The sequence below is a fragment of the Struthio camelus genome, chromosome 14 (genome assembly GCF_040807025.1).
Source record: "Struthio camelus isolate bStrCam1 chromosome 14, bStrCam1.hap1, whole genome shotgun sequence".
In the NCBI taxonomy this organism is placed as follows: Eukaryota; Metazoa; Chordata; class Aves; order Struthioniformes; family Struthionidae; genus Struthio; species Struthio camelus.
The window spans coordinates 1,320,273-1,336,868 of NC_090955.1; the positions used below are offsets into that span (position 1 = coordinate 1,320,273).

Sequence of the window (16,596 nt, forward strand, 5' to 3'; positions counted from 1 at the left end):
TAATCTGGTCCCATGTGCATGGTTTCTGAATGGCTTCCTCTCCAGTGGCTTTCCCTTTGGGAAGCCAATGTGGTATGTGTGGGTGGTTTCACCCTTTCTTTCCCGACACACTTCTGCTTCTTCCAGCTTTGACGTTAATTCATTAATTCCCAACATCTGCATTGTTTGTTGGAGGGGAGTGGCTCCAGGGGGCTGGGCTTCATTTCTGTGAACACAGAATTTGCAGAAAACAATGTAATCCATGGGACTGCTGGGACAAGGTCATCTTTGCTCCTACCCTTTGAAAAACAGAACAAGCAACAAGAGCAGACAGTAAGTAAAACTAAAAGAAATATATTGCATGCCATGCCAACAAGTTTCTCTGATTTTAATCAATTGCACTTCTTGACTAATGCGTTCATAAACTGAGTTTTCAAGTTATATGTTAAAAAACTGTTTGCAGAACTGAATGAACCCTCCTTTATCAAATGTTAGTATGTGCATGCTTCCAGTCAGTGTTTGCAAGAGGATTTGAAAGCGCCAGCACATGCTTTATGCCATCCATGTCTGTGGGGCTAAAGAGACTGACACACGGTTAAGTTTGGTGCAAAGTCCACTGTTGGCACTGCAGCAGGTACTTAATCCTTAACAGTGTTAACTTAACCTTAAGTCTGAACCACTGCTCCTAGGATGCTTCACAAATCTGTCTCTAAGGTAGGATTCTTGGAGTCCAATACAAATTGCATGACATGGGTTAGCGATTAACCTGGGGTTTGTTATCTTTTAATAAAATCAAAATACTATTAATCAAAATACCTATCATCATAACAGGTCTTTGATCTTATGCCTTTGGGTATATCTTTTCCGTTAGACATTAATATGATGCATGAAGAAATGCTAATTATGTGAAATATTGCTGTCACTGATACTGCTGAGAAGTAATTGAGTTCTGAGGTTCCTTAATTTACGAATGATAAAAGCCTTGATTAGGTTTAGAAGAAATAATGATACTGCAGGAAGTGGTTGTTTAATCAAATGAAGAAAAGAAGTTGCTGGTTGCTGTGCTGAGGGCACTGCGTGGACGGCTGAATGCCAGCTCTGCCAGCCAAGTTGTCACGGACTAGGCAAGGTCATACATGGTGACAAAAACCAGCATGTTATCGGCTCGATTTCGCCAAGGATAGAGGCTCTCCAGAACTTTTGGCTAGGGGCCGGCCCTGGAGGAGGAAACATGGGCTCTCATCCTTGCACGAGGAGGAGCTCAGCCGGGCTCACCACAGGGGTCTTACAGAAGCTCATACAACCTCCCTTCCTTCAGGTTCAAAGCCAGTGGGCAGTCGCACCCCACACTGCACGGGGCCGTGGCTGGCAGGCGTTCCCCACGGGCGCTTCTCGCCCAGCACTGCAGCCAAAGAGGTGGGCATCTTTCAACTGGTCATGCTGAGCAGGAGGGTCTGCCTTGCACGTGACTGTAGGGTCTGACCCGTTGTAAAAGCCCAACTTTGGACTCCTGAGGAACGCAAATGTTAGAAACAGCTGTGCCATAGGGATCCTGGACACCTCAGGAAAGTGAACGGAGGTCTACCCCATTCAAGCCTCTGCCTGGCTCACAGCCCTCACGCCAGCGTTACCACTGCTCGGTCACGCTGGCAGAAAGAGCTCCGCTGTGCCATGTCACTGAGAAGGGAGGGAAACGTGGCCGATTTCTGGAGTCATTGGAGAATGGGGAAGCCTTTCACAGAAAAAGCTCAACGCTGTTGGTGCCCTGTGCAGGACACGCAAGCGCACAGCAGCCTGCGGTAGTGCCTCCAAAAGGTTAGTCTTAGTTCCACCACCAACAAAAATTGCCCTGTTTGCCTCTTTTAACCTGACTTTTAACCAAAAGTGATATCACACTTTGCCACGGGGTCAGTGCGGGACTGTCAAAGGGAGCTTCATGGGCCCTAGGCTGAGCTCCTGCGCAGCTCTGCCCCGCGGGAACTTTGCCAGTTACTTTTGTAGATCTAGGATGGGTTCCCTGTTGCACAGAGCAAAACCTGAAATATCTGATGAGTAACAGCCTAAGCTCCGAATTTCCTGGCCTTGGTCAAAGTGCATCTCAGACTCATTGTTATTTTAAAACGGAGCTATGTTTATGCACTATTGTGATTTCCAGCATCGCCATAGCAACAAGTGTGGTGTTGATCTAATTGCCCCAAATTTGGGATATTTATAACCTGGTCATTTAAACCATTTCCACTGAACTGGAATTGGGGACTCATGCTCTCAACTCCATTTTTTGTTGAAAAAAGATTATTGTTTAACCTGTGCACGTTAGAAATATGTGTTCAGGTTCTCTTGCCTGTGCAGATAGAAATCTAGTTCAATTTAGAACTAAAAGAATTTCATTTTTTTGTGTGATATAATAGTTAAAATAGGAACCTGGGAGTTCAAGCTTCTAGAATATTTCCTTCAATAAACCTAGGAAAACCACCCATCCTCCTCTCAGTCCTCTTCCCACGTGCATGTTGCGGATGGCACTTGCCTACCTTCACAGCGCAGGGCAGGTCTCGATGAACTGGAGAAAAGGGAGCCTTCATTAAAAGCGTGCCAAGTCCCTTCAATAATTAAAGGTTTGCAAAAGCTGCGTTTTCTGAATGAGGAATTCTCAGCATTTTCAGTGCTACCCCTATTTCCTTTTCTTCCTTAGTAGACAAATGCATGTGGCCATGCCACCCTGCCATGCCTTACTCCATAGCCTGCCTGTCTTAGCCCGGCTGATTTCTCAGGGACTCGGGAGTGAATCTCAGCCCCTCTCTTGCCAGCTGGCACGGCCAGGTGGTGGCCAGGTTCAGAGACAGATTTTGAGGCAGTTTGGTTCCCGTGGCCATCGGGTGGGCCCTGACTCTCCGCAGGCTTTCGGGGTGTTATCTAGCTTAACTCAGGGGTCTAAAATTTACAAGTCAAAGTCTGAGCTAAAGATGAGCACAGCGAGGCCCTCAGGGGTCCCATGTCCTCCCTGCAACGCGGCCGCGCTCATCGCCGGGCCGCGAGCTGGGCACCTCCACGCTGGGGGCACCAGCCGGAGCCCAGCGCCCCGACCCCAAGTCGGCAGCTTCCCTGCAGCGCCCACACGGCCGGTCGCTGAAGGTGTTTATCCAGCACCTTTCCCACATTGCGGCGTGGAAGAGCGAGCTGGAGCTTTGTCATTACTCTGGAGCCACAACAGGCTCTTACGGTCTGCGAACTAGTTGCCTAGTGAATCCACAGTTGTTTGAGATACTCTACCCATCCCTTTAGGAAGGCATTCCTATATTTGCTCAAGCCATGAACAAAATAGCCACACCAAAGGTATTTCACTGATTTATTTTTTTTTCCAAGGCGGCCCTCTGTAGTGCTTGTCACTCAGCGTTGCGTTGAACTCTTTGCTCCTTCAGCACAAGGGCAGCCTTGTCTTCTGCATGAGGAACGTGCCACTTCAAATGAAGCATATGGCTGCTTATTTTCATAGGAAAAGAAATAATGGAGAGATTAATTTAGCCTCCTGGAAGAATGGAGAATGGTCTCAGAAGAGAAGTCCAGTAAATCAAAGTGATGGATGAGGGCCCTCAGCCCTGCTTGGTGCGGTTGGGAGGGTGCATTGTTACTAGCCTGGCATTTCCTGGCTCTTCCATGTGTTCGTTTCTTTTACAGACTGAATTTTTGTAATCAGCTACTGTGATGTGAAAGGTCACTGGATAAAAGGCGTCTTAATACAAGGGATTGTTTCTTTAGTAGGAATCAGGAGCATCAATTGTTACAACCAGTTATTTTTAGCATGCTACCTAAGGAAAAGAAAGAAAAGGCAGTTGCTTAATGACCGGAGAGTCATTACTGTTCAAAATAAAGATCGATATTTCAAGGACAGCTAAGAGATTCTGATACTCAATTCTTACATGTTTGGTGGGTCCCGGACATAAAAATGTGGGTAGTTTTGAGCTCTTCAGCTATACCTCCTTGTCTGCTTACCAAACAGCACATCGAGATCTTTGGAAAATTCCTGAGGCCGTCTTCCTGCGCGCGCAGGCCTGGCGCAGGCTTGGCGCAGGCTTGGCCGTCCCACCACGGGCGGAGGTGTGCTCTCGCGGGCTCCGCGGGAGGGAAGGCGCCGCGCTCTGACGTGCCGGTTCCCCTCCGCGCTCCTGGCCTCGAGGGTGTGCAACGCCTGGAGACACGGGGCACGGAGGGAGCCGAGGACGCGGCGTGTTGCCATCCACGCAGGGTGCCAGGATTGCTCCGTTTCAGCCTGGGGACTGAGCCGGTGGAAGGCAAGGTAGAGGGAAACGACAGCACGCCGTTGGCCGGCTCCTGCCTACTGGGCTGCTGCAGGTTTTTGGCCCCCGCTGGCTCCTCAATAACGCCCACGCGCTGTCGTTTCTATGTGCTGCAGGCACCCTGGACCTGGACTCGGAGCCTGGGCGTCCCCAGGCGCCTCCGGATGACTGGGAATGGAGTGTCCCAGGCAGAGGTATCTGTACGGCAGCGGCTTCTCGTCGTTGCGGCGGTTTGCATGCGTGCGACTTGCTTCCTTGCTATGCAAACCGCCCAGCCGTGCAAGGCGGCCGGTCCCGTGCAGCCCTCCGCTGTGCGCGCCCGCTGCCCTCCGCCTGTCCGCCTTGCGAGCAAGATCTGCCTCGGGGTCGAGTCCGGCCTGAGCTCCTCTGTTGTCCTTTGGCCCAGGAGGAGAGCCGCTGCCGCCGCTGCCACCCGCCGGGGACGCGCCGCGACGGCCAGCTGAGCGCGGCGGTGGGACCCTGGTGGCCCAGCGAAGGTGAGCGGCGAAGCGCGGGAAAGCGGCTCTGCCGTGGAGCCTCGTGTGTTGCTCGTCATCTTTGTTTCTCTCCTGATTTCCACCTTGAACTTCAGGGGGGAGAAGAAAAATTTGCTTTTGCACACACCAAAAAAAGGCCGTTGCCGACAGCAGTGCCGTGCCGCAGCCGGGGGCGGGGGGGCCGGTCCCACTGGGCTTCTGCTTCTGCCCAAGGCTTCGCACTGGGTCTCCAATGGCGCTGAGTTTTTCAAATGGGAGGGGGGAAAAATGATTGTGGGACATGGTGACCTGCCCAGAAATATCACAAATGACAGAAAACTGAATGAACAAACATAGGAGTTTCGAATCTGATTGATGCCTGCTAAATGCTCATTAGAAAGACAAACGTCTGACCCAAAAAGAAAAAAAAAGGAATCTAAAGGCTCAGGTTTGCTATTTGTTAGGAGCAGATATGTTGTAGATTTCCTCTGGACAGCATTGGACGTGGGGATAATTTATTAGCCCCCCGCGTGTGACGGAGGTGCCGCGGATGCTGCCGCCGGCGCGGTCGCTGAGCCCGGAGCCCGCGGGGGGGGTCTGTCGCGCCGCCAGCTGCCCGGGCGGCCGCTAACGCTCACTCGTGCCCTGGGGCATCGCAGGACCCGTGGTGTTGCCTTTCGTCTTTTATTGGCAAGGGCTTTCTTAATTTGGGCTGTCAGAGGGCCGGCGGGAGCGTTGCCTGGGGCCGCGTGGAAGCGCGCAGCCTGCTCTGCCCCCGGGAGCTGCTGCCCCGGACGGAGGGAGCTGCCCAGCGTCCCGCAGAGCAAACGCTGCCGTGATCGCTCTTAATGCACCTCTCCAAAGGTGTTTTAAACCGGAGAGATGGAAAAAAAAAAAAACAAACAAACCCCGCGAAGGACAGAGGGTTGCAGCGAGGCGGTCGGGAGCCGGCTCTGCCCCGGGGAACCGGCGCAGCTTTTGTCCCGCCGGCAAAGGAAGCCGGGAGGGTTTTTGAGAACCAGCTTTTAGGGTCACTTTTTTCTTTTTGCAAGATTTCTACTCGTGTGAGATGACAGAGAAGCTGCGGATTTGCAGCGTGCCAAGAACCGTGACTTTGCACACTAATCTTTTGAAGCGGCTTTCCTTCATCCCGCCTGCTGCAAGGGAGCGTTCACCCACCGGCGGGTTTGTTGTAGGCCGCTCTTCAATAATGATCTTCCTGATATTGCACGGAGATGTTTTTAAGGTTGCCAGTCTCTTTCCTTCTTCTATAATAACAAATGATGCTGGCAGTGATTAGTGCAAAAGATGCGGGTGCTCCCCAACGAGCTTCTTTTCCTTCTTTTCCACTTCCTTTTCTTTTTTTTTTTTTTTTGCAGCAAGTTAAACATATTGAATGTTTCTAGCTAATTCTTGAAAAAGAGTTAGGAGCTGAAAATCTGTTGTGTTTCTGTCAACTCCCAGCCTCCCGCTGATGACGGAGGAGGCGGCCAGGACAGCCCTGCTCCAGTTCGTTAACTCCAAATGCTGCTACGGGAATAGAGCTGCGGGAGAGCTGGTCATCCAAGAGCTGAGGCAGCTGGCCATATATCGGGTGAGTATACCCACGTCTGCCGTCTCTCAAGCAACCGGTACAATTATTTCCAGTCGCATGGCGACACTGGGCCATGAAGAAATGGCTTTTGTCCTGCTTTAGATGGGGTCGTCCACGTGCTTCCTACGGGGAGTCTACCTGAGAGTTAACTATGAGCTTTTATAACGGAAAAGTCCGTCTTCCCGTATAGTAAAACATCACCTTGGCAAAACTTCGGGGCTAATACCCCTTCTCACGGGCGCTTGTCCACTGCTGAGCTCATCCAGAGCGCTCTCAGGGGTTTGGTGTCGGCTGGGTGGTCCCTGAACAAGTGAGCCGCAGGGCTCTCCAAACACACTTTTGCTGTCAAACCGCCAACCCCTTTTTCTCAAGGAAGCAGCACTCGGAGACGGAAGACCCTGCGAGTGCTGCCGGGAGCTGCTGTGAGCGAGCGGCGGCTGAGCGCGAACGCCGGCCGGGCCGCGCGCTGAGCCACTGCACGCTGCTTCTCTCCTAGTATCGGCTGGAGACTTTCCGTGAATCTCGGCTGAGCGAATGGGCGTTCGAACCCTTGCCGAGTGAGTGGCCGCCGCGTGGCCCGTCGGACGGCGCGGGGGGGCGCGGGGGGCAGCGCTGGCCCGCGCGCCGGGTGGCTGAGCAGGACCGCCCCGGCTGGTGGCAACGGCTCGTGCCTGGTTGGACTTGCACCAGCTGTAGCCCAACCGCTTGGGCCGCGGGGGCGAGACGCGTCCCCCCGCGGGCTCGCTTCGTCCTCCAGCGTTTCGTCGCGGGCCGTGGCCAGCGGAAGGCTTCGCTCCTCTTCTTCAGCACGCGTCAGAGGTCTTCTCCTCCTCTTGCAGAGCCGGGGGCCGCGGGGCGGCCGAGGGGAGCGTCCGCGCCGCCCGCCATGTTCCGGGAGGGCACCAGGAGGGTGCGGGTGCCCCACTCCTGCCGGGTCAAGGTAGCGGAGGGCGGAGGGTTGGGGCTGGGCGCTGGGCTGGGGGCTGCGCGGAGCCGCCGGGTCCCCTCGAGAAGGAAGCCCATCTCGCTTCCCTTCGCTCAGTCCCTGGGCAAACAGTCAGAACGCCTTTTCCCCCCGGTGTTTTGTTCTGCAAAAGTTTGAGGAGAAATTTTGCTTCCGCATTTTCAGGAAACGAGACTGGACGACTTCCTTTTTTCTTCTCTTTTTCTCTCGGCCGGCCTTAGCAGAACGTGTGCTTGCACGACCAGCCCCGTTGGGCCTTTGACAAGCACTACAGCGGGGCAATTTACTTTACTTTTTAAGCGAAATTCTGAGTAAAGGAAAAGAACTACTTTCTATCGGCAGCACTAGATAGACATTTGCTTCTGTTCAATACTGACGATTTATGATGCCTTGAATGGTCTTATAGCGCAGCGTCGCGGGGTCGGATGCTGTCGCGTCCGGACGGGGGTGGGATGCCGGAGCTTCGAGGCCGTCGGGGCGCGCGCGCACACGGCGTGTGCTAGCGGGACCGCTGCAAACGAACCCTTTTCTGGTTTCAGGACTGCCACAGGTGCCACGGGCACGGCCGATCCAAATGCAGCGTGTGCCACGGCGCGGGCCGGGTAAGGCGCTGTGGAAACGTTGTGCCAGGCGGTCTCCGCTTTTGCTGCTCCTTCTTCGTTTGGGTTTCAGCTGCAGAACTGCAGCACGTTCTGTCGCCTCCCCGCACTTCTTATGAGGGTTGGAAGCTTGAGAGAAAATGCTGCTTAATTCCAAAGTCGACACGGCAAACCCTGCACGTACATCTCGTTCAGCCCACACTCCAGCTGATGTTTCCAGGGTCTCCAGGCGGAGATAGTGAAATCCTGCCTGATTAGCAGAGAGCTACAGCAGCTCACCCCGTTTTTGACCGCTAACCTGCATGTTACCATGAGAGGAGGAAAAGGAGCATTTGCTTCTGCACTACTGAAACGAATCTTAGCCGTACAAGAGGGGACACTGCTTGCTGTCTTTCAGCTGCTCGGCTCTGCGTTCAGGCCTTGGGGAGGGAAGAGCAGCCTTAGCCCAGGGGTGCAAGCGCAGCTGCAGGTCTGGCCTCCTGCTTTGGACCTGTTCTTCTGCACAGATAACCCCAGAAGCTGCCAAAAGATGTGTTTGCCATTGCAGACAAGATTAAGACTGCTACTTAATTAAAGTTAACCTGATCAAACACAAATACTTTAAATGAAAATATACTAACTACATGAATTAATAAAAGCAGAAAAATGTGTACGTCTAAGGTAAAAGGCCTTTCACCTCAGAATGCGTCTGATTTATATCAGTAGTGAATTTGACCAAAACACCTAATTAATCCAGAGTTACAACCTGTGAGCTATTTCATATGCTCATTTGCAGTGTACCTACTTGGCATAACGCCGTTCTCCGCAAGGCTGCATTAGCAAACACTCCGATTACGTGCATAAAAACTTGTGGTTTATAAACCTGACACCTTGTCACTCTAGCAGTCGCAACCTATTTTAATGCATCGGTGCATTTGCAGACGCGGTGCGTAACGTGCAAGGGATCTCGGCGGAGGCTAAAGCAGCAAAAGAGATGCCAGCTTTGTTCAGGTACAGGTCGCAAAAGGTATGGTGGGCTCCTCTGCTTTTTCTTCTTTCGGGCTCTCTTTAGATGCTATTTCTTTCCCTTTTCTGCGTTTGTACACTAAAGATATGATTAGTTGAAAACAGTCGTGCAAGTTGGCTTCAGTGGAGGTCTTCAGGTGAGGCTCTGGCAGTGCTCGGGGGGACAATACTAGAAAGTTGATAGCGGGGAGAAAGAGGCCTTAACCGGGTAGGTTCAGCCCCAAAGGCCTCAGCGGTGCGCGCTGTCTGCTGGCAGGCAGACGGGCCACAGCAGGGGCATGCCTCACAGGCCTGCACGCTTGTTTTGTCTTGCTACCGTGAAGGTCACCTGAAAGAGAAAGCGATACGGCAACGGCTTTGTTCTCCAGGAAAACTGGTTAGAAATAGCGTTTCTTCTCCCTCTGAATTCGAAATGATCTTCGGTTTTAAAACCTATTGTTCACATTGTATGTCCCGCTTTCAGCATTCAGAAACCCAGCTGGTACCCCAAAACTCACGAGGTACATTGAGCCTTTGGAAGATTTTGGGGGGGGGGGTGCACTCTTTTTTTCCCTACTCTTTTTACCTTTCTGTTACAAGGCCATCACATTCCCCAGCTTTTCTTGGAAACTGGAGAAGCTCTGGGTTTTTTTAAACGAGAGCAGAGCTTCTCACAACTTGGGGAGCGGAGGCAGAAAGACGGCGCCGACTCTCTCGAGGCTCGAGCCGAACCGCTGCCCGCGGGTTTTGCTAGGCGCAGCCTGGCCTGGGGCACGGCAAGCGGGCGGAGGAGGGGAGCGGGCGCTCGCGAGACTTCTCCAAGGCCCGGCGACGCCAGCAGAAACCGCCGCGTCGGTGCTGGCGGGCTGCTCTGCCGGCAGCGCGTTGCCCGGGGTTAGGCGGGTTTCGGGGCTGGTGCGCCCTGGAGAACTACCACCCCATTGTTTTTCCAAACATGAACGCTAATAGGCTTTAAATGATCTTTAAGTGACCAAAAAAAAGGGGCACTGGTCTAAAAGTATGTTGTTTATGTGGCTCCATTAAGTTTAAAATAATAGAGGTGGTATCGTGCATAATCTTGGCAGTCATTTTAAAGCCTGAATCCACTGGGGCTAACGATGGCTTGAAGAGCCTTAATGAATCAGTTGTTAACTGCTGCTAATCTGGGCTGCGCGGAAGCAGTCGAAGTGCTCCGTGTACAAGCGTATGCCTCCTGCATCTGCTAGGAGCACAGGGAGTGGTGTCTTCAAAGTGACACCGCGGTGTAGGGAAATTGTGATTATCCCTGATTAGATGTACAAATACATTCTTTGACTAATTCCACACTTACAAGTGGATTTGAAGCTGGCATTAGTCATTTGTTTTTCCCAACCAATATGCCGTATCCCTTGAGTCATAGACCCAGGGAAGACGTTACGCGCCGTGCATGCAGTATTATTAACTCCTTCAGCAGCTGACGCAGCCGAGCTAAAGTAATGGTCTTAAAATCATCTTCGGCTCTTCAGGCCTCTGAAGAAGGACAGCTTAGATAGATACTGTTTAAAACCTTTATCGTTGCCTCAAAAGGTGTAGTACCTGTTCTGGCCAGGGCAGCAAGACCTGTACGATGTGTCAGGGAGAGAAAAAGCTCCAACATTTCAAACAGCTGGTGATAACCTGGTGAGTAGCACAGGTAGGAGTTCATAGCTGTTACTTTTATTCCTTACCTGCCCTGATGGTTACATCCTAAGTGCTCTCCCACCTTTTGACAAAATGCCTTCCGTTAGCCTTTCTGAAGACCTTCCCTTTTCAAAATCCAGAATCTGTCCATCCTCATAGTGACCTTGCACTTGGGAATTGCCCCAGACGTGCTCATCGCACTGCTGGGAGGCAGAAGCCACCACTAAGGAAGGCGTCACAGATCCAGCCAGCACCAAGTGGCGAGCAGGTCACACCCGGACATCCCGTGTCCATCGCCCCCTACGAAGGACCTCAGCACCAACAGCCCCGTGGGCGCTGCGGTGGCACCACGGCCCCCACTGCTCTCTAGACACGCGTGGCTCTGTGAGACGAGGCATTCAGCTTCCTTTTGAGCCCCTCATCAGCTACTAACCATGCCTTTATCTTACAAGGAATAGGGAAAAATGGCTAATTGCAGTAGGATCTGTGCCTTTAAAATGAGAAAGTACGATCTCTCCTGCAGTAGAGCTAATAGGTCTAGAAGCTATTCTCAAAGCTGATCACCATGCAGATCTAATTTCTGGATTATTCATGCTAGAATCATCCACGGTTGTTGAATATCCAAGTTTATTAAGAAACAAATGCAGGAGAGCACAAAGGTTAGGAAGACCTTATTATGGTCCTCAGAAATCAGGGAGCACTCAAGCACTACTCAGGCATTTAGGCACAGTTTGGTAGATAGTTTGGTGTCTTAGAAACAACCGCTGAGCATTTGTTTTCCCCTCCCTTACAGGAAGAACAATGTCTTTGAATTTGTTTCTGAGCATCAGCTGGACTTTCCAGGAGAGCTGCTCAGTAAAGTCAACGGGGAGACCGTGTTCAGGGATGAAAACGTTCAGGTGAGCGTGAGCGTCCTCCCTGGACTCGTAGCATGGCTGCCACCTGCACCGCTGCCTGTCATCACGCCCAGATTCTGCTTTTGACATGGTAACCGCCGGCCTCGCTTGCAGCAGAGCTGCTGAGCTCCCGTTCATGGGAATACAGCTTTTTCTGTTTCCATGCTCAGGGGAAGCTTAAGGAGAAACTGGATCATGAAATCCAGCAAATATATATCTTCTCCCATCAGTAGCCCCTGGGAGGCCGTGATTCCCCTTCTCCCTGCAGGTGTTTTGATGAGGGGGCGCAGAGGCTGGAGCAGAGATGCTTTAATAACAGAATATTGCCACCTGAAGGTACCCTTCAGTATCGGACAATACAGCACCAAGGACAAAATAACAGAAAGGTTTTAGACCACTGGCCCTGTACAATGCAGAACACACTCAGTTTCCATGGAGAAATTTTGACTTGTTGATTCATTTTGCCTCTTGCACTTTTCACACTGATGGCCCCTGGACAGCTTTCCCAGGAGAAGGCCGTGGCTTTGCGGACTGCCCAGATGAGAGCCTGGAGCGCTGGCGCCGTATCGTCCCGCAGACACAACCCCTTCCCCCTCGGAGCCTCTTGGGAAGCTCATCCTACTGATGAGGACTTGTCCAGCCCATTTTGGGCCTGGGATTCAGCCCCCGGGAGCTGCTGAGGGCAGCGGCTGCTCTGTCTGGGTTATTGCAGGGATCAAAAGTCACAGAGCCCTTCAAGCAAAATGTTAATCAAGTGCTTGGCATTTGCTCTCTTTCACTCCTCTAAATTCAGGACTTCCAGGGAGAATCTTCTCCTTACACCACCAAAAGCATGTGGGAACCAGCCTGAAAGTGACTGAAATACAGCATTTCTTCCTCTTAGAGACACTTCCATATTTGTGCAGTTCTCAGTCTGATTTTTTTGTTTATGTGAGTGGAAATGAGTGAGGATTTAACTGTGCCTTTTCCTTATTTATTTGTCGTTTTTCAGCAGCCTGTAGAAACTTTAGTCATGTACTGAGGCTCTGAGCTAGGCACCACGCAAGCACGGACCAAAGGGCCCTGCTCCCCACAGAGCTGTTGCTCAGGGCCATGCCTCGCTAGTAAGGATTTTGCAACTGGTGTTGCAGAACTGCGCTGGGATTTATGCGACGCTTTAGTATCTGAGTTACTCCTCAACAAATGTTTCAGATCCCAAGTCCTCTGGGCACTGAAATCAGTGGGACCTTAGCATAAATGGCTACCACTCATGACTGATTCTGACAGGTTTTGCCCGCAAGCCCAAAATGTCTTCTGTAAATTGTCCACATGCTGGGGAAAACAGAGGGGCTTTGCCCAAAACCTTTCAAGTTTAACAGTGCTGTGCTCTTGGAACAAGGTGCGTGCAAGTCCCCTTGGGACACTCTTTCTACAGAGGCACCCAGTGGCCTGCTTTAGTGCAAGGCTGTCGGCTGGAGGACAGCAGCGTCTTCCAGCGGCTGCCCTGCTCCACGAGAAGAGTGTTAGCCTGGTCCCTGTTTTGGGCACTCCTGCATCTTTCTGACCGTGATACCATGCTGGGATGGGCATGTCTTTGGGGCTTTGGTCTTAGTACTTAATCTGCATTTTTTCCGTTATGAGCCCAGGTCCTTCCTTGTATATTTGATAAGAGGTGAAATGAATATATTTCTGCCAGATGAACAGGGTCTTTTTTTAATATGGTCAGATCTGTTTGTTTCAGGTGTACCCCATCACTGACTTTCCTGAGCCGGCGATCTCCCTGGCCTCGCAGCGAGCCATCGCCGAGCACAACGCCACGTCCGCCGCGTCCTCCCGCATTCTGCAGCAGGTAAAGGGAGCCGGGGCGAGACCCACGGGAAAGTGCCCACAGGCTCTGGCCCTGATAATTTACTGGTTAAGCTAATTATGGCTGATTAGTGAGCTCGATTAGGCACAATAAGATGTTGAGATTAATTACCAACTTTGTTAATTATTTAGAGGTGATTTTTAGCATACAAAAGATAAATTCTTCAGTGAAATACCAGGGAAATCATTTTTCAGGAAAGGATTGAACTATGAAGGAGACTGTGGTTATTACTGTTCCTTTCACCTTTTCAAAGGAGTTGAAAAGGAGCTGAGGAGTTAATTTTGAATAAACGCTAGGATGCCGTTGGGTCTGGTTCTGGCTAGAATACGGTAATCGCTGTTGTTCCTATTAGAAAAGTCATTACAAATGCAAAAGTTTAGCTAGACCATACTGTCTTTTTACCCACAGGAAAGATAAGGTTTCACATTAAAAATGCAAGTAAATTCAAAGACCAAATTAAACTTAAAAGGAGACTATTTGACTTTCCATGGGGTGTTTCAAAGCCAGCTCTTTGGCAAATTCCTGTCTTCCAACTTAATTCCAGGCTATGATTTCCACTTCTCAGCAGCAAAAGCAGTTTGTTCACTAGATTGATACACACCCTCCAAAGCACCCTGTAGTCGTATGGCAAAGCAGGTGCTGAAAATCTCCTGCAATGCCAAATCCCTAACACCATGTGTTGTTTACTTAGATCTCGGCGCTTTCCGCACCATTTAGTTTTTCATCCATTCCACTTGTTGCTGGCTAAAGTTCTTCTGCTTAATAATCAACAGCTTTTGGAGAAAGAAAATACTCTTCTAGCTTATTTGCTTGGCTGCTTCAGTCCTAGTTTCTTATGAAGTTGGCCATATGTCGGAAGTAAATATCAGGCCCATAAATATCTTCTTGGCTTAGGGTGGCTATAGCCTGGCAGATTTTGCCGGCTTCATTGAGCTTTGCTTGAAACCACGACTTTGTGCGTAATTGCAACAAGAAATTAGGACGAGGATGGCCATCTGAACATCATTACCTCGTGAGAGCGGAGGATTTTTGCTCAATAACCTCCCGTATCTCCCAGTGCGTTCTCCTCCGCTTGGCCCTTCGCTAAAAAACCGAATCTGGAAGGGGAGCGACAGGCTGCCCTCGCCTCCCTCGGCGCCAGATGGCAGCGACTTGTGGCGGCTGGGGCCAGAGGCCCCGCGGCGGCAGGGACAAGCGCTGCCAGCGCCCACGCCAGCAGTGCAGTGGTGGGGCCCGAGCAGCTGCTTGACAGCCCGCTGAAACGCTGCCCAGGCTTCAGCCTGCCCGGCTTCCTATCAGTGCGATTTAGGGGCTGCTTTCTTCAGGGGGCCTCGAGATGTTTCACCCAGGGGAGCGAAGAAGGGTTTCCAAGCCCATCGCAGAGATGTCCGAGCCGCTGCTCGGGAGACGCACCAACTCTTGGCCACGAGCTCACGCAACGGAGCCTGGCGAAGGTGCAGGAGGGCAACGCGCGGCGCTGGGGCGCCCGCCCGGGGGAGCCCGGGGACGCGGGCCGGGCCGGGACACGGCCCTGGCCGAGGGGAAGGGGAAGGGGCTCGGGCGTCCCGCAGCCGACGCTGCCGGCTGGGGGCCGAGGGGGGTCACAGCCAGCTGCGGACGGAGGGATGTTGCTGCTGCGTTGCGGGGAAGGAGCTGGAGTTGGAGGTCTCCTTGCTGCCGCGGCCAGTCGCTTGCCTTGTAGATTTTGCGAAGCAAGCCTCCACGCGGGCGCGTTAGGCTGAGCACGTCGTCGTGTTCGTGCTGGCGGCGGTCCTGTGTGATCAGGAACGAAAAAAATTCCCCAAAACTTGCGTTTGGTTCGTGTTAGGGATAGGCGAGAACTGCTAAACTCATGTGGCACAGAAAAGACGCGGGCGAAGCGGGGGCCTCCAAGGAGGAAGCAGCAGAGCGCATCGCAGCAGACCTGATACGGTGCTTGTCTTCCGCGGGAAATAATTACCGGCTAAGTGGGGATGGAGGCGGCTGCCTCCCCGCTGCAGGCAGCGAGACCTGCCGCGGCTTCTGCAGGCGCCCGGCAAGGGCTCCTGCCGCCGAGGAACCTAAGGCCTCGTTGCAGTCGCTCGACTGCTTTTGTACCGGCATCGTGCCCCGTGGCCGTGGAGCTGCTGCTCGGCCACCGCGGCGAAGCCCTCCCTGTGCCGGGCGAGCCGCGGTCACGCGCAGACCTGGGCGTCACGCGGCCCCTGCCACAGCCCGCCTGGAAACCGGGACTGAACGGATTTAAGGGTTTAGCTCAAAGAGTCGGAAACGCAGTAGAGGTGTTTGGGGGCTCCCGCGCTGGGCTCACCCTTCTCCAGCGCTTTCCTTCGCCCCTTTCAGTAGGCAGCAGCGGTCGCAGACCTGAGACGCTAAAACCTTGGGGAGGTGCTGTTTGGTTTCGTTTTTGGGGTTTGTTTTTTGTTTTTTTAATCCTTTCTGCGTGTGTTGGTGTGAAACGAGGCGCGACGTCTGCTCGCTAACTTTGAGCCTGTCGTTGCGCCGTCTCTGCCCAGCGCCAGACCGTCGAGCTCATCCCCATCACCGAAGTCCGCTACGAGCACGCGGGGCAGCCTCGCCTCTACTACGTCTACGGCCTGGAAAACGAGGTGTACGCGCGGGACTACCCGCAGCGGTGCTGCTGCCGCTGCAGCATCGCCTGAGCGGGGCCCCGGCCCGGCCTCGCGGCGAGCGCCTCCCGGGGCCGCTCTCCTTCCCCGCGGCAGCCACCGGTGCGGACCACCGCCTCTGCCGGCCAGCTGTGCGCTTCGGGACGGGGCCCTGTCTTCCCCCCTTTCGTTTAGCGCTATTCTTCCTTTTCCCCCCAAGTTCCTCGGCCATCTGTAGCACTATATTTCCAAAGCTATTAAATTGCAGAGCCCAGCAGTAACGGAGTCGGTTTCGGCGCCAGCGGTACCCGCGCGGCGCTCGGCATCCCGCCCCGGCAGCCCGCGTGTGCTCCTCCCCGGGCCGGTCTGGCCCAGGGTGGAAGCGGGAGCGAGGAGGAGCTGGGCTGATGGCCCTTTTCTTGCAGCCTTTCTGGGACGGCCCGGGGATGGCCGAGGAGCCGGGATGCCCTGGGGATGGCCGAGGAGCCGGGATGGCCCGGGGATGGCCGAGGAGCCGGGATGCCCCGGGGATGGCCGAGGAGCCGGGATGTCCCGGGGATGGCCGAGGAGACGGGATGTCCCGGGGATGGCCGAGGAGCCGGGATGCCCCGGGGATGGCCGAGGAGCCGGGATGGCCTGGGGATGGCCGAGGAGCCGGGATGTCCCGGGGATGGCCGAGGAGCCGGGATGCCCTGGGGATG

General features: G+C 53.2%; 1 protein-coding gene across 1 annotated transcript; it reads left to right on the plus strand.

The window, feature by feature from the left end:
- Positions 1-222: 222 nt before the first annotated feature.
- Positions 223-16,171, plus strand: LOC104148131 (ssu-2 homolog). The gene is made up of 12 exons (XM_068907118.1): positions 223-312; positions 4,388-4,465; positions 4,678-4,768; positions 6,212-6,341; positions 6,838-6,898; positions 7,181-7,281; positions 7,845-7,907; positions 8,825-8,910; positions 10,455-10,547; positions 11,341-11,446; positions 13,164-13,271; positions 15,803-16,171. The coding sequence occupies exons 4-12, from the start codon at positions 6,222-6,224 to the stop codon at positions 15,947-15,949; spliced, it is 885 nt and encodes a 294-aa protein (XP_068763219.1). The 5' UTR covers positions 223-312; positions 4,388-4,465; positions 4,678-4,768; positions 6,212-6,221; the 3' UTR covers positions 15,950-16,171.
- The last annotated feature ends 425 nt before the right edge of the window (positions 16,172-16,596 follow it).